This window comes from Myotis yumanensis, unplaced genomic scaffold (assembly GCF_028538775.1).
Source record: "Myotis yumanensis isolate MYYU_CA2020_CCGP unplaced genomic scaffold, mMyoYum1.0.hap1 SCAF_17, whole genome shotgun sequence".
Classification (NCBI taxonomy): Eukaryota; Metazoa; Chordata; class Mammalia; order Chiroptera; family Vespertilionidae; genus Myotis; species Myotis yumanensis.
The window spans coordinates 35,197,989-35,219,914 of record NW_027223768.1 but is presented as its reverse complement, the minus strand read 5'-3'; the positions used below and the strand labels follow the sequence as shown (position 1 = coordinate 35,219,914).

Below are 21,926 nucleotides of genomic sequence, written 5' to 3'. Positions count from 1 at the left end.
TATCCCTAATAAAGATTTACACTTTAGATGAGACGTTGTTCTCACTGAAATGTGATTTTGAACTTATATTGAATTTTGAAGCCTGTTGATTTCATTGAGTCTTTGCCCACTTTACCCAGCTGTAAATTTCTATTTGATAGGGAAGGCTTTAGGAATGATGTGGTTCTTTATTAAAATTCAGTCATTTGAAAAATAGTATGGCTTTTCTGGGATACTCACTGTAGGCTTGAAATACACAGGATTTTATATTTGCTCCTTTACTTTACAGTAAAATTTGTTTTCTGATCTTTCTCTGAATATCTAGAGTAGGTATAATTCTCACCTTTTGTCTCTCATTTTCTTTCTTGCACTTCCTTTGCAGAATTTAACATGCCATGTGTTAAAATGAACATTTCTATAGCAAACATTTCAGTTGATCCTCACCCCAACCCTGTGGGGAAGGAAGGTCTGGAGATGAAGAGACAAGTGGTACAGGAGATATTTCTGATTGGCCACCCCCCACCCCCTTCCCCACTGTGCCACACATTGCTGCCTCCTTAATCCTTGCTTATAATAGAATTTGCACCAATCAATTTTTTAAACACATTTTTTCTCTGAACATTAAATCTGTAAAACATCTTATTTTTCATCTTGTCACTTTGGAATAATTTCACCTACAAAAATACTGCAAAAATATTATAGAGAGTTCCTTATGCTCTTTATCCAGACCTTATAGAACCACAGTACAAGTTACTTTGGTTTTCTGGTTTGCACTTGGGTTAGTACCTGTGGTTGATCTTTGTAAAATGGGTCACCTGTGCTGTTTTATATGAAAGGACAAATGAGGCTTTCCATATACCTATTTTACACCTTTGCAAATGAGCTAAATGCTTTATTTTGATGGCCGAGGAAAATATTATTTAAAATGATGGTGGTTCTTTACAAACAAACCATTTCTCCAGATTTCCACATGCATCCTGATAAAATGAATTTTATATGACAAACTTTGCATTTAAGAATTCCTATGTATATTATAGTTTTCTCAGATAACTTCTTTTTTACTCCTAATCGTTGTAACTGAATAAGGCTTTAGAATATAAATGATAGTAATCAAATGGCAGTAAAGAAGTGCTTCATCTGTGTTGTATGCTAACTGAGCTTTGAGGACCACTGTGGTCAGAAAATGCTGTCTCTTAAACGTCTCAGTATCTCTGTTTATAACAGTCCTTCTAGAAATAATGCTCTTTATAATTACAATTTTGAAAATGTTTTGTGCAAAACAACTGAATTGTGAGACCAGTTGTAGGATCTGTATTCTCTGCCAGTCTGTTTAGAGGAGGATTATTTTCCATAAGATCTCTGGACCTGATAGTAGCCGATGAACCCAATCCATGATAGGCTTACATATAAGCATCTCAGTTATGCATAGCCTCTGAGTGGTCCAGATTATTAAATTCTCTGAAGCTAAGCTTTCACCTTTTGTTCTGCTTGAAAATTTCCAAGTCCTTGTCCTTGAAATACATTTCTTTCAGACTAAGAATTTCTCTTAGGTTATTGTTTCTTTCTTCTTATTGGTCTTGAGAAAAACTTTCTCTGCTTCCTTGTCCTTCTTAGAAAATGTTTATAGTAACTGGGAAAAATAAGACTTGTTGATTTTAAAAAACCTAACTATATTCAGGTGTTGGGAATTTAAATTGTGAAATCATTGACATTTAGAATGTGAGTTTACACGAAGATGCTGTTGTGTTTTATGAAGCAAGTGAGAAATTCCAGATTTTGGGATTTCATTACCCTTTATAACTTTTTAACATTTGAGAAGAAAAATTAAATGAAAAAGCCAGGCCTTTTCTTGTTGTTTACAACTTAGGCAAATTTGGTAATAAAATACCTATAGGAAGAGATGATAAAAATATGCACCATTATTTCCTCCTGAAAGCACTTTTCATATTAAAATTTGAAAGCTTGCTACGGAAGGACATTTTTTTGGTGATCTTTCATTCCCCCCGGATTATATTTTGGTAACATATTTCGAATATAGCCTGTTTTGGCTTTTGTGGTTTTTACCAATTTTGATTTTTCCATTTCTTTTGGATGAGAGCCTTGTTAAACCAACATGGAGAGGTACTTCTCTAGGGACCAAACCTGGCTCCAGGGTTGTTTGCTGAGGTCCTTTCTGTGTGGGAAGAATGGCTATTACCAGGGAAGGTTTTCCTTTTGTTTTACTTGCTATCCAGATGCTGCTCAGACTCTCGCTATCGCACAGGATCAAAATCTGGATATTCCAAGTCAAGACCACCTGAAGGTAAAATCACCACATGGTGACTTTTTTTGTTGTACAGAGTGGCCCCTTCTCTGTACCTATGGATCTTGGACTCCCAAGACCTCTTGCTGAATGTGGTAAGAATTTAATAAAGGTTCTTGGGAGTTCACAGACCAGGGACAGAGTGAAAATTCTCTGTTCTGTCCATAACAGAGTTCCAGTCTCTGAAACTTTCTTTGGGATGTAGCACTTCTGATCTTCAGTTCTTCCAGTTGCATCTTCTTTGTGTGTGCGCTTGTGTGTGTGTGACAATGTACATTCATAGGTGTTGGAGGAAACTGCTTTTATTAGATTTTAACAGGCTTGTTGCAATTCAGTTCACGTCAGGCCAATTCTTAAAGCTTCCCCAAACCTGGGAAAACCTTATGATCATCTTGGTATATGGTGAGGATTTCACATGTTTTCTGAATTATGCCTAATTATGTAATAGGCTAAAGGGTTTATACTGATAGTTTATTTTTAACAGTACATTTTGGTCTTTTGTGCAGAGATTTTTTTCTCCCCCCAGGTTTGCAATTGTCTTAGCTCTGCTCACAATGGGTTGAGATGTTGCCTTTATTTGATGACTGTGGTGAATGCGAGTTCTCTTTCTTGTGTGTAACCCATTGTGTGGCACACTAACTGGTGAGCCAGAAAGGAACTGCTGCATCCCCTGGTCTCAGTCATTTCCATTGCACTGATAGGCGCCTTTCCCTTCTTTTCAGCAAAGCGCAGAGGAAAGTCCCAGTTCCAGGAAAAGTACCGAAGAAGGCAATATTCCCACACTGCCTACCTCACAGAACAAATGCACACATTCCAGAGAAGGTACGTTTGGATTAAAGCTATGTAGACTTTTCTGTTGATAACTTTTAGGAATGACACCTATCCAAATTAAGCACTGGCTATAATTAATACCATTATATAGAGAAATAAAAAATATAATGCTGTCTCTTCATGTGAAGTAGGAGGTGCATATGTCATACTTCTTCCTCATTCTTTTCTGAAAATCTTTTTCTTTAAATCCTGTCACTGTTGTTAACTGGGAAGAGGATGGCAGTGCTCTTAGCAACCCAGGCTACTGGGCTGGTGCAGACCCTTCCTTTAGCTGGTAAGCTAAGCTGAGATGGCTACCACTTAGCATTTTGCCACCTGGTCACTTAGCTGCCTTGGTCTTTTATTTGCTTAATATATATTTTATTAATTTTGTACAGAGAGGAAGGGAGAGGGATAGAGAGTTAGAAACATCGATGGGAGAGAAACATCAATCAGCTGCCTCCTGCACACTCCCTACTGGGGATGTGCCCGCAACCAAGATACATGCCCTTGACCAGAATCGAACCTAGGACCCTTGAGTCCGCAGGTCAACGCTCTATCCATTGAGCCAGACCAGTTAGGGCTACTTTGGTCTTTTAAATCTTGGTACCCATATACATACTTGATTTGGTTAGAATTTTTATTTTGATTTGTTTGCTTGATGCAAATTTTCCTAGATTTTTGAAGTTTGCCAACATGATAAAATATACTGACTACCTCACAGCCAAGAATGAGACGTAGAAGCATGGTAATTCCTTTGCCCTTGGGTGGTAGTAATCAGATCTTTGCCATACATACAGATGTGGTATGGTTAAGTTAAATTAGTGATATGTTGGAAGTTTTCCCAAGCCCTATTTATAAAATATCCCCTAAATTATTTTCTGCAAAAAATGTATAAAATAAAAAATTCCTCAAAGGCCCTTACATCATGATGGTTTCTAGTCTAGGCTCACATTTGGAGCAGTGGCAGGAAAGTTATGCTGTTGAAATTGTTTTAAATGTTTACATTAAAACTGAATCAATTTCTGTATTTGTTTTCCCAAATTTCTTTTCAGTGTAAACTGAATATTGGGCTACCTAATTGCCTTGGAGCTTATTTCAGTCTGTGGCATTAATGTAAAATTTTGTTTCTTTAAATGCAGGTCTTTGCTTATTTTCAACTTAGAAGGCTGTATAAAACATAAGAGCAGCCAATTCAAGAGACTATATGTAGTTTATGATGTAAGTTTTGAGAATAAATAGCTTAGTATTTTTAGGGAGATATATAGGTAGAGAGGTCAAAATTTTTATATGTGGAAAGAATGGCCTATTTCCATTCCCTGCATAAAGTTATAGAGCTTGACTAGGTGAAGATAACTTTAATATTTGTCTTAGGAGCTTGGTTTCTGGTAACTTCAGCAAGGAGTAAGTAAAAAGATAGTTGAAATTTCCCTGAGCACTGATATACCTTTTGATAGACAGGATCAACATAATTTGTAAGTAGATAGGGTAAACTTTTATTCTAGCAGGGGCCCATTATTGCAGAAATCTTTTAAATCGTGTGTGTGTACCTCAGCACATTTAAACACCTGTGGCCGCCACTGGTATGTCTAGTACATTGGAAGAAGAGATAGTGGAGAGGAAGAAAGTAGGAAACAAGCAAAGCACAAAAAAAGATTGCATGATGGCAAAGAAAGAAAAGGATTTCATGTGGTAGCAACAAACATATGTTAGTAACTGCCTTGAGTGTCATTTAGATTTCGGACACAGGATCTTCTACTTGAAATATGTGGGGCATTAATGTATTTTAGATTTGCAGTATTTGTAGATTTTAGATACCTTAACTCTGAAATAGCTAATAAAATCTAAACAGGAGAGTAGATGTGAGCTCTGCAACTGAGACAGGTATTTGGTTTCTGATTCGTCCTTACTGGGAGCAGGAGTGACTTTTTACTTATAAAGAGATTGTAAGTATTATAAAGAGTCTTGATGCTTAAGGCTTGTGTACATAGTTATGCTTTTCATTTGACTTCTGTAGACGAGACATCTAGGCTGGACCTCGGGCTTGAGGAGTGGGATGTAGCTGGCTGGCCATGGTGGTTTTTAGGAAATTTGAGAAACAGTTACACACCTAGAAGTAATGGCTCAACTGATTTACAGACAAATCAGGTAAATTTCATGTTTGAAGAGAAACTTCCTTTTTTCTTTGGAAAATAGTAGCATTTGGTTGATTTCTTTCTCTGTCATATGCCACAACATCCAAACATCCAAAACCTAGCCAACCACTTTTTATTTTTATTTTATTTTTAAAAATTTTTTAAAAATATATTTTATTGATTTTTTACAGAGAGGAAGGGAGAGAGATAGAGAGTTAGAAACATCGATGAGAGAGAAACATCGATCAGCTGCCTCCTGCACATCTCCCTACTGGGGATGTGCCCGCAACCCAGGTACATGCCCTTGACCGGAATCGAACCTGGGACCCTTCAATCCGCAGGCCGACACTCTATCCACTGAACCAAACCAGTTTCGGCCAACCACTTTTTATTACTTCCACTTTCATACCACAATTTAAGCCATTGTCATTCTGCTCCTTTATCTTATTTTATATTCTCCATTGCACTTCTCACTTTGTAAAATGATTATTTTATCATGTTTATGTGTGTACTGACTGTTTATCCCCACTGAAATGTAAGTCCAGGGCTTTAATATTATTAACCATTCTATTGCCAAATAGTTGACACATCATAGTCGTTCAGTTAGTATTTCTTCAGTAAATGAAGGGACATATAATGGCAAAATAATAAGTTATTTCATAGGAATATTATAGAAGACATATCATAAATGTCCGTAGTTGAATGTAGAAAGAAAGTTATATTTAAAGTTGTTTAAGAAAGCGGAGAGAAGGTTTGAGTCAGTATTTCTCATTTTTCTTCATTAAGCATTGACCATTAAAGGAGGGATATCTTACAATTAATAGGATGTTTGCTAGGTTCTCAGAGTGCCACTTATGGAAAGGAATGCAGAGAATGGATTCTATTTACTTGAACAACTATGAGTCTTTAGCTTTTAGACTCTTCAGTACTGTTTCTCAGATGTTATACTTGATTTACTGTTAAAATACAAAATTCCAACTGTCCTCAGCTTTAATAAACATACTCTCAAAATTAAAAAGAAAAACAAAATTTCTTACCAGGCATCTGTATATCCATTAGCTTTTACACAGCAGGTATTTGTTGAATGAATAGATGTCCATTGGAGAAAGGCTGGGTGTTTGGGGATATGTGAGGACATTGAGTTTTGGGTTCATTTATGTTGGTTCAATGTCTCTGATAAGCCTCTGACTACAAAACCTCGTTTGTTTTTCTGTTAGGATATAGGTACTGTCATTGTTTCAGATACGACAGATGACGTGTGTTTTTTGAATGAGTCAGTATCAGAGCAGTTTGGTGCTGGAATAAAAGTTGAAGCTGCTGATATTGAACAAACAAGTGAAGAAGTAGGGAAAGTGAGAGACAAAATGGTATGTTGTGGAAATATGTCACATTGGTTGTATTTATGTGTGTGTAGTATATTCTATTCATATCTGGTGACGAGACCTATTCTATTCCGCTTTATACAACAAATGACTCACATAATCACCCCACCTACTCCCTTTCTTACTTAGTATTTTTCTATATCTAATTTTAGGACTCACACTCAGTTAACCGAGGCTGCCTTAAAAATAGGCTAGGACTCCATGGGTAAAGCTCCTCCTTTGTTAGAAGCAATAATCTACCCTTTTCCTGCTTGCCTAGTTTCTCATTGTATAGTTTTTTTCTTGTGGAGACTTTGTGTTGCTAACAGTGCAAGGTTCTAAATGGCCACAACAGCCTGTAGAGAGAAAAAAAATTCGTATTTCTTGGATGTGTCAATAGCTTTCATAACCATTTTATACCCAAAGGGAAATAGATGAGTTTTTCCATTATAGATTTTTAAATAGGGGGAAAGAGGGAGCTAGAATTCTGAGTGCATAGTGGGAATACACCAGATGAAGAGTCATACAAGCATGTGTTCAAGTCTCAAAATAAATTGGGAAGCAGGTCCCAGTGCCTGACATAGTCAAGAGTCTCTGTAAATATCCACTGAATAAATAGAGCAAAAACAGAACTATATTGGATCAGTCATATATATATATATAATTGATTTCAGAGAAGAGGGAAGAGGAAGAGAGAGAAATATCAATGATAAGAGAGAATCATTGATTGGCTGCCTCCTGCATACCCCCTACTGGGGATTGAGCCCGCAACCCGGGCATGTGCCCTTGACTGGAATTGAACCTGGGACCCTTCAGTCTGAAGGCCGATGCTCTATCCACTGAGCAAACCGACTAGGGCAGATCATTCTTTTAATTTAAGAGACTTTCACAGTAATTTGGGTTCCTGAAGGGGATGTTCTGTATGTTTGTGGTGGGCAGATAGATGGTTGGGTTCTCTTAGACTACTTATATGGGTAGCATTAGAAGAGAATGCAGGTGGCTAGAATAAAGACAAAGTTGACATTGGGAAACTTCTATAGAGAGATGGGACTTAAAATACTTAAACTATTGTGACAAAGTTGCTATACAGAAGGTCATAATTGTATTATAATTGGTTTTTGTTACACATACCGTGTCATAAAACTAAAGTTTTAATTTTTAGAATTTTAAATTCTAAATTTTAAAATTTAGAAGACACTTCCCACATTTCTTTTTGATCCTGGTCTGTAGACATGTTTTTATAGGCCAGCTAGAGCATTACATAACTAGTTGTACTTTTGAATATGAAGAATAACATTTTAAAATACTTTGTTTTTATTTTTCACATCTAAATTTCTTATTTTATACACTGCTTTTACAGTGCCTACTTAGATTCCCAAGATAAATTTCCACATTTAATAATTTGTGACTTTTCTTCTCTAATACTGTTGTTGTTTTTTTAAGATTTTTAAAATTGATTTTTGAAGAGAGAAAGAGATTGATTGATCAGCTGCCTCCTGCACGCCTCCTGCCGGGGTTTCGAGTCCACAACCCCAGCATGTGCCCTGACTTGGAGTCAAACCAGCAACCTTTCAGTGCACAGGATGCCATGCAGCAGCTGAGGCATCCCAGTCAGGGCTTTTTTTTTTTTTTTTTTTTTTTAAAGTCGTAACTTTGGGGGCATCCTCTTCCTTCTGAATGCAGAAGATATTTGGTAACCCTCTGGGTGCTAGGTGTGTACAGAATCATTTTTGGCCTCATATTTAAGCTATCTCCTTTTAAAGTGTTAATGATGGAGGCAGGATGTGAGCTTTAAATTGAAGCTCTTTCATCTTTTCTGTTCTCAGGTAATAAATTCATGTGAAACAGGTAAACCTTACTAATGAGATATCTTTGCTGTCACAGGTGATTGAAGTGGGAAAAAGTGATGACCTTGAGGACTCTAAGTCCATATGTGATGATACTGATGTAGAGGTTGCCTCTGAGGTACGATTCTCTAGTCTGAGATGGTGATGTTCCAACAGTTCACTGTGAAGAATGCTGTTTCCCCCCATTTTTGTTTACCTTTCTTGGGTGTTAAGAGATGTTGGTTTCTTTACATTTTGTTAGAGGTTTTTATTAGAATTTGAGAAGAGATAAGTTGATCTATTCTTCTTACCTTGAAAAGGGGTGACTTCAATGCCTCTCTGTGTGCCGTTCTCGCTGCCATAAAAACCTTTGGACACGATGCAGTGGGCACAGTTACTCAGGATAGCACTGCACTGCTTTTCCCACTAACACCTCTGCTATGCCAAAGATAGACTTATAAGCTATTTAAAATTTTTTGTTGGTATAAAAATTATATTTTTAATGTTTTCTTAAAAAGAAATGGAAAGGCTGTTTCCACACAGGTTTATATTAATTGAGGGCTAATAAATGATTTAGTATTAAGCTTTTAGGTAATAGTTATGGATTTGTCACCAATTAACAACTAATGTTTAGACTCAAATGTGTTCCTTACTTTTCTGTTTTCATGCTAGGTCCCCATTTTCCGTTTAGTGTTCCCCTCAGCTAACTCATTAGAAAAAAGAGGGGTGGTAAGGGAAGGATAAGGAGGTTGATTTTACTTTTCACTGCTTGAGGATAGGAAAAATTTTAGGTTGTCTCTGATGTTGATCCCTCTCCCACTCCCACCCCACCACTGGTTGACCATTATGGTAATTCACTGCAAATTATCTGTGCATAGCTAGGTAATAAAGTGGAATATATTGATCCATTAAGTGTTCTTGACCGTAATACAGGTAGCAGGGTAAGTGTTTCCATCTTCATCAGACTTCTATGGCTATTTGGACCAAGAAAACCTATTAAGCAAATAGGCCGTATTTTATCAAATCAAAGATGACATTGACTTTAACAAACCCTATTATTTTATGTACTACTAGAAAAGAAAAGATGCCAATTAGACTATGAGACATCATCAGTTACGAATTCCAAATCTTTATGAAGTTCCTTTGAGTATTTGTGTAGTACTCATATGAGAGCTGAGGATCTTCAACTGGCACAATAATGTTTTGAGGCTCTCTGGTGAACATCCCAGTTTAACAAATGGTCGTGTCCCTGCTTCTTGGGCTTGGCATTGAGTTATAACTTCTAAACTTGAAGTGCTTGATTGATCTTCATTCTGAAAGCAGTCAAGTCAGTCAAATCATTGATCCTGTGAAAGCCAGGTTTTGATCACATTAAATATCTGGACTTGTTCCAAGTAGCTACCTTTGAATTAAGCAAGTCACGTAAAATTTATTGAGCTCTAGTATCTCTTTTTTTTATTTTTTTAAATATATTTTATTGATTTTTTACAGAGAGGAAGGGAGAGGGATAGAGAGTTAGAAACATCGATGAGAGAGAAACATTGATCAGCTGCCTCCTGCACATCCCCTACTGGGGATGTGCCCGCAACCAAGGCACATGCCATTGACTGGAATCGAACCTGGGACTTTCAGTCCGCAGGCAGATGCTCTATCCACTTAGCCAAACTGGTCAGGGCTGAGCTCTAGTATCTCTTAATTTTAATATGGAGAACTAGGAAAAACTTAACTTGGCATTCAAGGACAAGAACATTTTTTTTTTTAAGAACATTTATTTTTTGAGGGTGTGATTTAGGCATACAGTTAGCTACCTAAGATCCTGAGAGCAGTGAGAAGGCATGAATAAATAAGTTAGTAGTTTCTAAATCATAATTGTAGCTTTTTTGCCAGATTTTATAACATTTCTTAAATAGTAGAAAAGAATGACAGTAGTATCTCTTCATTCTTTAGCCTCTCAACGTAAGTGTTAGTTGTAAAAAGAGAAATGACTTAAAAGAAAGCAGAAAAGCAAACAATGTAAATTCCATTCATACTAAAAAGCCAAAATAATTTAACTTTTAAAAAAGATTGCTATATTAAATTTTGGCTTGAATTGGCAATTGTGTCACTATCAAAGTGGCTGTACAATGTATTTTAATTCTAGGTTAGACCTGTGGTGTGGACTGTCTGTGCTCTCATTAGCTTAGTGAAATGATGAGAGTTTGGCCCACCCTCCCTTTTTCTCAGAGTCATGTTCCCCACTGAGTATTAATTGGCTGCACTTCCCTTTGTAGGATGAGTGGCAGTGTACTGAGTGCAAGAAATTTAACTCTCCAAGCAAGAGGTACTGTTTTCGGTGCTGGGCCTTAAGGAAGGATTGGTATTCAGATTGTTCTAAGTTAACGCATTCTCTCTCCACGTCTGATATCACTGCCATACCCGAAGAGAAGGAAAATGAAGGAATTGATATCCCTGATTGCCGCAGAACCATATCAGCTCCAGTTGTTATACCTAAAGATACATATAAAAAAGAAGAAAACCCCAAACTCTTGGATCCCTGCAATTCTGTGGAGTTCTTGGATTTGGCTCACAGTTCTGAAAGTCAAGAGACTGTGTCAAGCATGGGAGAACAATCAGCTAACCTTTTCCAGCAGAGAACAGTGACAGGAAGCATGGAGGATTGCCGGAATCTTCTGAAGCCCTGCAGTGTATGTGAGAAAAGACCACGAGACGGGAACATTATTCATGGAAGGACGAGCCATCTTGTCACTTGTTTTCAGTGTGCCAGAAGATTAAAGAAGACTGGGGCTTCATGCCCTGCGTGCAAGAAAGAGATTCATTTGGTTATTAGGGTTTTTATAGCATAGCTGTGAATCGGTGAATTTAACAATATTAGCAAGGTCAGGTCCTGTATTCAAAACGTCAGTCTTGAGCATCTTTGTTCATTCTGACCCATTATTTATTCATGTAAACGTTGTGTTTCAGAACGTTTTTGATTGTAAATTGAGAATGAGTTCTTTAGAACTAGACTATTAATTTGGGGACTCAGCATAAAAAGATACTTTAATCACTTCATCTCCCTTCAGAGCTCAGGATCTGGGCCCTGGTTGGTGTGGCTCAGTTGATTGGATGCCATCCCGTGCACCGAAGGATCTTGGGTTCAGTTCCTGATCAGGACACACCCAGGTGGCGGGTTCAATCCCTAGCTGGTGCGCATACAGGAGGAAACCGATCCTTGTTTCTCTCCCACTTCTTTCTCTCTATAATCAATAATTAAAAAAAAAAAATCCTCACCCAGCCGGTGTAGCTCAGTGGTTGAGTTTCAACCCATGTACCAGGAGGTCACAATTCGATTCCTGGTTAGGGCACATGCCTGGGTTGTGGGCTCAACCCTTCTCATTATTGATATTTCTCTTCCTCCCTCTCCCTTCTCTCTGAAATCAATTAAAAATTTTTTTTAAAAAAATCTTTGGGTGAGGTTAAAAAAAAAATTAGGGTCTAAGAAGGAGCAACTATCAGTACAAACAAAAATATGTTCATTTATTTACTTGAAAATTAACATTTCTTTAGTTAATTTTATTCTCTATTTTCTGTTCGGGAATGTTCATTTTTAATTCAATTACAGTTGACATTCAATATTATATTAGCTTCAGGTGTATGGCATAGTGGTTGTATATATAATTTATGAAGTGATCCATCCTTCCGTAAGTCTAGTACCCTCACTTGACACCATGTATACTTATTACAATATTATTGACTCTGTAACTTATGCTATACTTTACATCCTGTTAAGGAATGTTCTTAGGCATCTAAACCTGGTGGCTATTAGAAATATAGCAAAGCTAACAATGGGAAAAAATAATCTAATTACTCAAATTACATAGTGCTATAGATCACTTTATATGTTGGCAATCAGGCTGCATGGTTCAGAGAAGCCAAAAGACACGTCTTAGAAAACAGATTTCTTCCATGTGTGCTGAGAATAATGCTATCAAACATTTTTTGCTAACAGACCCCTAAAATAATTTTGCAAGTATATGTAATCTTTTGCACATTTTGAAAATTGAGGTATAACTAGTGAACAATAGTGTTCCCTTCTGTAAACATATAACTACTCAAACCAAGGTCTAGAAGAACACCTGTCACCTTAGAATATTCCCTGTGCCCCTTTCCAAGACAGTCCTACCACTTCACGGCTCTCACCCTAGATTAGTTTTCCTTTTGGCACATGTTTCATTGGACATCTGAATTTTAAGAATAAATTTTTGCCCTAGCTGGATAGGCTCTGGATAGAGAATTCGCCTGTGGACTGAAAGGTTCCGGGTTCGATTCTAGTCAAGGGTACATGCCTGGGTTGTGGCCTCAATCTCCAGTAGGGGGCATGTAGGAGGCAGCCAATCAATGATTCTCTCATCATTGATGGCTTCAATCTCTCCTTCTCCCTCTCTCTGAAATCAATAAAAGTATATTTAAATGTTTTAAGTACTTTCAGAGGACATACTATCCAGTACATTGTGTATGTGCTTTAAAGATTTTTATCAAAGACTTGGAGCTGCAGATGGAGTTGATGGAATTTGTAGAAAATGTTCTGTCATGTAAACAGGCAAAGCCTGTTCTCAAAGTTAATGAGCCAAATCAGACTTAACTTTCAGTCAAAAAATGTTTGACTTTTTAATTAAATTTATTAACATACACTTCTTTTTTGGGGCGGGGGGGGATTTTTTTTAATTAATTTATTTATTTTTGTTTGTTTTTGTTTTTTTGCTTAAAGTATTATAAAGAGTATTACATATGTCTCCTTTTTTCCCCCGCCCTTGACAATCCCCTGGCCTCCCCTACCCCCCAGTGTCTTATGTCCATTGGTTCTGCTTTTTTTTTTAATTTTAAAAAATATATTTTATTGATTTTTTTTACAGAGAGGAAGGGAGAGGGACAGAGAGTTAGAAACATCAATGAGAGAGAAACATCGATCAGCCGCCTCCTGCACACTCCCCACTGGGTATGTGCCCGCAACCAAGGTACATGCCCTTGACAGGAATCGAACCTGGGACCCTTGAGTCCGCAGGCTGACGCTCCATCCACTGAGCCAAACCGGTCAGGGCTGGTTCTGCTTTAACATACACTTCTGGCACAACCTTCTCCATTACAGTTCCGAAATAGAAAGATAAGGCTAGAATTCTTATAGCTCTCTTTACTGTGCTCTGTCCTCTTTTGAGAGTTCTGAGTTTTTTGGTATGTTTTTTGTCCTTGTGTTGTTGGGTTTTTTTTAGGGGCATTGTGAGGCAGTGCCCCATAGGAAAATTCTAGGTGTGTGAGAGGCAGTCTTTTGAAAATAGGGAGTGTGGTGATGGTGAAAAGGAAAGTATTAAAGGGAAGTGTTAGATCTGAACAGCCTTTATCTGAGCATGTAAATCTTTGGACTGTACATATGGTAATTAAAAATCTTTAACTTGATTTTCTTATAGATATTCCCTATCTACTTTTCCCATGGAAAAAAATCTTGGTCTATGCCAAGGTTACCAGTACAGGGTTACCAGTATGTCAGTTTGAAGAGCAAGGCCTTAGAATTACCAAATGTAAGGATCTTAATAATCACCTACATGACTTGTTTTAAAAGATGAGCTCACCCTCTCCCCCGTCCCTTCCTCAAATCACAAACATACACACTGACCCTTTGGTCTGGGCCACGGATTTTTATTTGCACAGGTGTTCCTGGAAGCTGGCACAGTGGGCCGCAGACCACACTTTTGGAAGTCTTGCCCTTAAAGAGTGGGGTTTTCCAGGTATAGGCAGTAAAATGAGTTTCCTTTATTTAGCATCACATTTAATTTCTAGAGGGTAAGTTTTGTTAAAGTTGGTGATTTTAAAAATGGGGGTTATACTCAACCTTTTTTAGATGCACATGAGACCAAAGGTCGGAGGTCTACTGAAAGTCACAGAGCCTGAACTAGAATTCAAGTCTAAACCAGCTTAAACCAGACTCGCAGTACATGTTTAAGCCATTATTGCTTTCTTCTCCTTATTTATTAAATATTTAAATGATGGTGCTTTGCTGAATTTGAAACAACCGATTACCTTAAAATACTAGAGGATATGACTTGGCAGCCAAAATTGGACTTTACAGAGAATAGTGGCTTTTAACCCTTTTTCCCATGCGAGAGAAGGCCCAGGAAATGTCAGGCTTTCTTATATAATCAGATGAATTATTCCTCCCATTGGGAGGACAAGGAAAGATGTCAGAGGAACCTGAAGCATTTTCTCCAGAATTGTTCCTCCTAGGCGAATGCTGCTCAAAAGTCTGCCTCTAGGCGTTAGGGACGGACACACACACACACACACATACATGCAATAAGTGGAACTAATCCTCCGTTTAATATTTTGTTAGGTTATGGTAAAGGTTCTAAAACTTGAGAGAGAGAAATTACTTTCCTCCGTATTTTCCCCCCAATACGCCTCTCTTCATGTTAGTTTAAGAGCCCTCAGTTTTATTCTTTCCAGTCGAATGTTTTTGCAGGTGATAACTTAAGAGGCAGGGAGGATTGGGAATCCTGTTATTCTCCTTATGTTAAGTTTCAGTATTTTAGGAAACTTTAAAAAATTGTAAAATATGACTTGTGTTTGTAGATAGTTGATGCTAATTTTGGTATACCGTTGCGCAGAATCCTCCGGCGATCCTCCATTTTCCTCCTCTTCCCCTTTGTTCACCTGGGTTTCACTGTTCCCATTAGTACTGAGTACTTTGCTTAGAAGATCCTTGAGCTGTGTGTTTGAGCTGAAAATATAATAAGCCTACACTCGGGCTTACTGTGCCTTTATGGACCCTTTTGAGCCACTGAAAGTAATACAGAGAAGTGTATCTGCAGTATTTCTTGGTACCATATCTGAAATCCAAGATGCTGCTTCTGCACTTGGTTTTTCCTTTACCCGGGATCCCTACTCAATGTCTTCTGGGAGTGTAGCACAAGAAGCAGAATTCCTTATTTCTTGAGGGCAGAATGGTGCAGTCAGCAGTTCCTCAGGTGCAGAAACTAAACCGTCTTCGTCTGTTTCCGATACTGTTCTTTTTTCGGTGCCACTGTGTTACAGGTACATTTTACTCAGTGTCACTAAAGCAAGCATTTGTAGATGCAGTCTTTGCTGTTTGCTACTGTGTGATATATTCTTGACTTCCAAACACTACCATTTGTCTGTCCTTAGAGTGATCATATGCTCTGAGTTGTTGGAAACGTGCCAGTTTACTCCCGATTTTTGAGCATGCTATCTTCATCTCTTCCCTTTCACTCAGATGTCTTCATTGGGATGTTAAATTATATGGTCTCCGTATAGGCCATGATTGAGTTGAAATCCTGATTGAGAGGAAAGAGCCTGTTGAAGTAGGTGTCAGTGGAGTTTATGGTATCTGTTGTATTGCGCCTTAGACTTGTGATTAATGAAATCATCCCACATTAGCAGCACATTTCTTGTTTTTGTTATTTAAATTAATATTTATGATCATGTTATCCTGGACAAAAAGTTCAGAGCATCAATGACAAATCCTTACAAAAGCAAAGCAAATTTCTAGATTATAGTTAAAGATGTCTCCCACCCTTTAATATTAACACTTGGAGTGGGGGAAACGAGTTAAGTCGGCTCGCGTGAATTGCGCGTACTCCGCGGGAGCCGTCTTAACTCGGTTCATAGATTTGCGGTGGAGTGCGGGAAACGTGTAAACTCGGGCCGATTGTAACTGCGTATTACCAAATATTTGTTTGTTTGCCGTTCACAAAGATACCTACCTGCGTATGCGAACCGTTTCATACCCATTGGGGTAATAGCTATCATAAAAATCCCTGATTTTGCGCGGGAAACCTAAATAATTGCCTGCGCCAGCTTATATTTTGGCGGGAAATTCACCCCACACCGGAGTGTTAACTCATTATACTTGCACTGCACTTATATTTGATTTGCTTCTGTACTTGATACTTAAATCAGACTTTATTAAAATATCAGACCAAGCCTTTAAAATAATATAACCATTTCTCCACAGTTCATCTATGGAATAGCATAGGTTCCCAATCCAAGCTTGAATAATGGATTGGCGTTCAGCCATGCTAGCCTGCAACCCGCCATGAACTTTTCTAATGTAAAATGGAATCACTGCCAAGCATTTGAAATATGCAGTTGTGTTTTAATAATGTATATGTATTTAGATGTGTATAATGCTTTAGGGACATTATTTTGTTTGTAAGAATTTATTTTTAAAGGTAATGATTGTTTGTAGCTTTTAAAATGCCAGTTCAATGCACTGTTGGCTTCTTTGAGAAGTCATTAATGAGAAGTTGGTGACTGTTAGGTCTTGGGTTCTACATTGCTCTTATAGTGTTACCTCTTGGTTCTCTTTAGAAAGGAGTCTTGTTAACCAGCTCTCTGGTTTTTATTCTACGGAGTTATGTGAACTGAAAGTATATGTGGCTTTAGATACTGTGAACCTTGTTTTCTGTTTAGTCAGTATCTGCTTCAGTTGTTCAGACCCATGTTCTAAAGAAGAGCTCATATTGATGGTTCTACCATTGTTGGGTGTCCATGCGTCCACACACAATGTCAGGATTGATGATACTTTTGCTAAAAATGGGCGTGGTTAGAAACTAGCTGTAATTAAAATCTGCGTGTCAGAAGGTAAGGGAACCTGCGTGCTCTTTCCTGTGCCACAAGTGAAGCGCACGCTATTGGCAGATGCCTGGGCTTTTGCACTGCCATCGGGCGTGTGGAGGTGACTTTGTTGGAATTGCCCAGATTTGTGATGAGCAGAGTTGTGGTTTCGCATATGAGGAGAAATATTGAGGACCCTAAACTGAAAATGGGTGTCTGAGGGAGTGGTTTAAGTAAGTGGCTTCCCATGCCTAATTTGGGGATCGTTTTTCCGAATTGCTTTGACATGTCCTTTCTTTGACAGCTTTTTTTGTTTGCCATTGCTATAGCCTACCTTTATGGGAGCTACCAGATCTCTTTCCTTCTGTGGGAGAATGTCCCATGAGCATTTTAAGATCTTTTGATGCAGTGAGCATGTAGTCCCAACTAATGTCGTTACTGGTGAATGTAGCATTGTTAAAGAAAATATAATAAATCTATACTTTGATTTACTGTACCTCTATCAAGAGCTTTTCGAATGGCTAAACATGTTACAGAGAAAGAGTTGTATCTGCAGAAAAGCTGGTCAGTATTTCTCGGTAGCTTTTCTGGAATTCAAGGTGCTACTTCTGCAGATGGTTTTCCTTATCCGGGAGCAGAGCACAGCAAGTAGAATTCCTCATTTCCTGGAGGCAGAACAGGTCAGAGATCTAAAAGGGCCAAATAGTGCTATCAGCAGTTCCTTTCTCAGGACAGTTGGTGGAATTTGGCAAATGCTTTATTGAAAATTGCTATTATTATAGCACCAAGAGTTTGTCGGGGCATCTAATTTCTTATCCCAAGGCGTTTTTAGTTCGCTGTTGACTTAGCAGCGATTAGTTTGGTGGCAGACAGTTCCCCTTCCTTCCTCCCTTACTATTTTTCCCTTGGAGCTCAAAGTTATTCTCTACTCTTGGGTATTGCTTTTACACCAAAGGCCTTCTGTATACCACCTCTTTAGATAAGATTCTGCTTTTCCAGTCAGTGCCCGGAATGTTTCTGTTGCAGTTAGTTGGTGGATTTTAGCAATAAGGAAGGGAAGCTGTGACATCAGTTACTGATGTAACAGTTTGTGACAGCAGTTCCCTTGGTGTGTGCCATAGGGGAACAGGGCAATGAGCTCCCCTGTGCCTCAGTGCTCAGAAATTGAGGTCAGCCTTCCCTCTTCAGGGGGATTGTATCTTTCCCCTCTAGGTGGCATTGTTTTTTCATTTTCTCTTAATAAGAATCAAAATGTCTCCTTTGGTTTTTTCTTTTCCCCGTATAAAAGTAGTGGACAGTGTATTCAAAGGGGAATGAAACCTTTCCGGCCCCTTGGCACTTGGCAAGGTAGGATCTTAAGCAGCCTGTGGATGGGACTCTCCGTAGGTTATAGCTGGACACTCTTAAGTGCCTCTCAGAGATGAGTAAGATTATTCCACCACCCTGAGTCCAGTCTCGACCTTTTACACCACAATTTTTCTCTTTGTACCTCATAGTACCTCATAGTCTGTTAACCGTGGGGGAGCAACTTAACTATAACTGCCTTGAATAAGATATTAGAAGTTGTTATGCCCTTGGAGACCAAGCTCTGGGATTTTCATAAAGTGGGAGAAAATGGCGATTCAAAATAGCTTCGAATAGTGGCCAGCTCACTGGAATGAGGGAAGGAGACTGTCGTATGCCCACCTGGTCTTTGTAAGTCCACTGAGTTAATAGCCCTGCGTCTTTTGTTTTTGCACTATGTAATGCTTTTAATACCTGTTGATTCTGTTGTGCTTTGTGTAATAAATATTTTTATTTTGCCATTTTGTGGTGTCATTATTGGGGAAATAGGGAATTTTGTTTGTATACAGCAAAATCTCATTTCCTGTTTTGACATACGATCTTTGGTCTGATTTGGGGACGAAGAGAATAGCTTTTGCCATAGAAGTTGTTATATGGTCAAACAACAATTTTTGATATTTCCCCCCAGTTAGCTTTAGTCATTATATTTCATTTTTAGGTTCCCAATCCTGAAGTAAACTTCAAACATTTGCAGAATATTTTTTAACTGAATTGTGGAGGTTTCCCCCCCTTAGAGAACTAGAGAGTATAGAGAGCCTGCATTCCAGAGTGGTTTCAGCAAGCCCCAGGCACACGTGTGTGCAGAACTCTTCTGGGCCCATGATCATATCAGCTTGTCCACGCACTTTGCTATTGAAGAGGTTTCACGTGAGAGGGCGGATTTGTCTCGAGTTTACAAAGAGGTGTCAGGTGAATTGTGTCAAGTGCCAAGGTACTGAGGGTTTGTCACAAAGTGCTCACATATTAGTAACAAACAGAATTTCAGGAGGATGAGGCCCAGAAATCAGGATTTTAAAAGATTCCCAGGTGATTCTAATGTGCAGCCAAGGTTGAGAACCACTGTTCTAGGGGCTGTAGCAGTGGTCCTTAATCTTCTGGGGATTATAGCCCCCTTTGAAAAGGGAATGACATTTAAGAAATCTCATAAAACAACATTTTGTGTTCACTTTCAGGAGCTACATGGAAGCCACTGGTCTGTGGCCTTCAGGTTCTGTTGTTTGGAGAGATACCAGGAGGTGAGCCTGCCCACAAAGCTTGCTGGCCCACGTGCCTTCAGAAGGCTGTTCCCTTAGCACTGAGCCCATTGAGATGCGTGAAGGTCTGGCCAGCTGTCCTGAGCTTATGGCCACACATAGTAGTTGCAGGTTGGTGCCCGCAGCACACTGTTGGAGGCACCCTTCCTCGGCTGCCGTGGGGATGGCACCACCTGGGCTCCTGGTGCTGCTTGTGAGCTCACTCCATGCGGACCTGGTACCTCTTGTGAAGCCGCAGCTGAGGAGATGCCGGCGCCCGAAAAGCCCAGGGAAGGAGTCAAGACTGAACACAAGGATCATACTAATTTGAAGGTTGTGGGGCAGGATGGGTCGATGGTGCAGTTTAAGAGTCACAGCCTTAGCTGGTTTGCTCAGTGGATAAAGAATTGGCCCATGGACTGAAGAGTCCTGGGTTCAATTCCAGTCAAGGGCACAGGCCTTAGTTGCAGGCTCGATCCCTGGCCCCCGTTGGGGTGTATGGGGGAAGCAACCAATCGATGTGTCACGCTCACGTCAATGTTTCTCTCTGACTCCTCCTCCCTTCCACTCAGAGAAAAAAAAAAGCCTGGCGAACACGGCTCAGTGATTGAGCATTGACCCAGGACCCAAGAGGTCACTGGTTCAATTCCTGGTCAGGGCACATGTCCAGGTTGTGGGTTGTAGGCTCAATCCCCAGTAGGAGGTGTGCAGGAAGCAGCCACTCAATAATGTTTTCTCTCATCAATGTTTCTATCCCTCTCCCTTCCTTTCTCTAAAAAAATCAATAAAAAAGATTAAGAGGCACACACCATGTAGTTAACTAATGAAAGCCTATTGTGAAGGACAGGGTCTGTGGATGAGGCAGGTGGGATTCTGACTTGATGGGCAGGCAATCAATGAAGCAGACACAGTGCAGAGCTGAAGTGGAGGTGAAGATCCATTGTGTTCCAGCAGCAGACAGGAGGTGTCTGCTCCGAAAAGGTAACTGCTCCCTACTCCAGAGCTCGGTTCCTCCAGACAAGAAGAATCAATTAGAAAACTGCAGTCTGTTCCGCCACTTCCTGACCACGACCGCATAGCGTGCTTTCATCCTCCTCTTGCTCTTTCCTTTATTGCACATAAAGTGGCTGATGTGTGCGCACAAGCATGTGCATTTTTAAAACGAAATGGCCAATGGTATGTTTTGATCACCATCAAATGGAGATGGGATGGGGCAAAATACTGAAATACTGTTTCTGTGAAACCCCTCCTCCCCCCACCTAGTGACATGCTCATTCAGCGCTTATCTTTATATCCAGTAAGTTATTTTGCTCAAAAAAAGAGCAACATAAAAATCCTTGCATACCTTGTTCAATTGGAGAATTTTAATGTTTCTTTTGTGTGTTGGTTCCCACTCGCCCCCAAGAGACCTTGAAAATGAGAGAATACAGAGGACCTGCATGATTTCTGGAGTGATTTAAGGCGAGCCCTCTCTAGGCCAACTCTGCACTGAACTCATTGTAAAACCAAGGACAATTTTGTAATTAACTGCACAAAGCTGCTACATGGAGGGCAGTCTGCCTTCAGGGATAAATTACTCTAAGAGAAATGGATCCTAGGTAGTTTTCCCTTCAAGTCAAGCTTCTTGTGAGGATACATTTCTTGTTTAAAAGGAAAACAAAAAGAAATATGTAGTATATTCCTGTGTGAGGAGGCCCTGGGGGTGTGGTGGGGGGTGTGATATTGGACATAGCAGGGGTAGCATTTTAAAAATGAAAAGCAGGAGGAGCATTAGAGACAAGGATGAGGTCAGCTTCCTTGTAACAGCTCTGCCCACATGGATGACTTATTCAAGGCACTTTTTAATGGTTCCAACTGCATCACATGTTTCCTGGGCTTTTGCATTCTCCTCACCTTGGGGCTGCGGATTTAGCATCTTTGTTGAAGGTAGTCTTCAGGCCCGAAAGGCAAGCTGAAACTAGTGACAGTAGACAAATTGCCTAGTAAGTATTTGCTAGAACTTGCACAAATCCAACCTCTAAAGGAGTAAAAAGAATTAGTGCTACTAGAGAGATTTCAGGTCATTACAGGCCTGGGGATCCAGGGAAAGCCTGGCTACAGACATCCCCAACCTTGAACTCGTTTGAGTAAGTTTTCCTTTTGCTTTCTTTCCTCCTCAAAATAAACGACAGGAATGGAATTCTTTCAATGAGCCATGAGCCAGCGGTTCTCAACCTGTGGGTCGCGACCCCTGAAAATACATCCTGCATATCAGCTATTTACATTACGATTCATAACAGTAGCAAAATTACAGTTATGAAGTAGCAACGAAAATAATTTTATGGTTGGGGGTC

General features: G+C 39.3%; 1 protein-coding gene across 10 annotated transcripts in view; it reads left to right on the top strand.

Annotated features, from left to right (window-relative positions):
- Positions 1-20,463, top strand: part of MDM4 (MDM4 regulator of p53) — a 42,080-nt gene extending 21,617 nt beyond the window's left edge. For 3 of the 10 annotated variants that reach the window (XM_070397260.1, XM_070397258.1, XM_070397259.1), the window contains exons 6-11: positions 2,214-2,281; positions 3,004-3,103; positions 5,109-5,239; positions 6,444-6,593; positions 8,472-8,552; positions 10,684-18,822. In XM_070397260.1, the coding sequence (XP_070253361.1) occupies positions 2,214-2,281; positions 3,004-3,103; positions 5,109-5,239; positions 6,444-6,593; positions 8,472-8,552; positions 10,684-11,256 (1,103 nt within the window). In that variant the 3' untranslated portion in view covers positions 11,257-18,822. Of the gene's footprint in view, positions 1-2,213; positions 2,282-3,003; positions 3,104-5,108; positions 5,240-6,443; positions 6,594-8,471; positions 8,553-10,683; positions 18,823-19,533 lie in introns of those variants that run through there. The other 7 variants (XM_070397261.1, XM_070397263.1, XM_070397265.1 and 4 more) reach the window with 7 other exon arrangements.
- Positions 20,464-21,926: the final 1,463 nt, after the last annotated feature.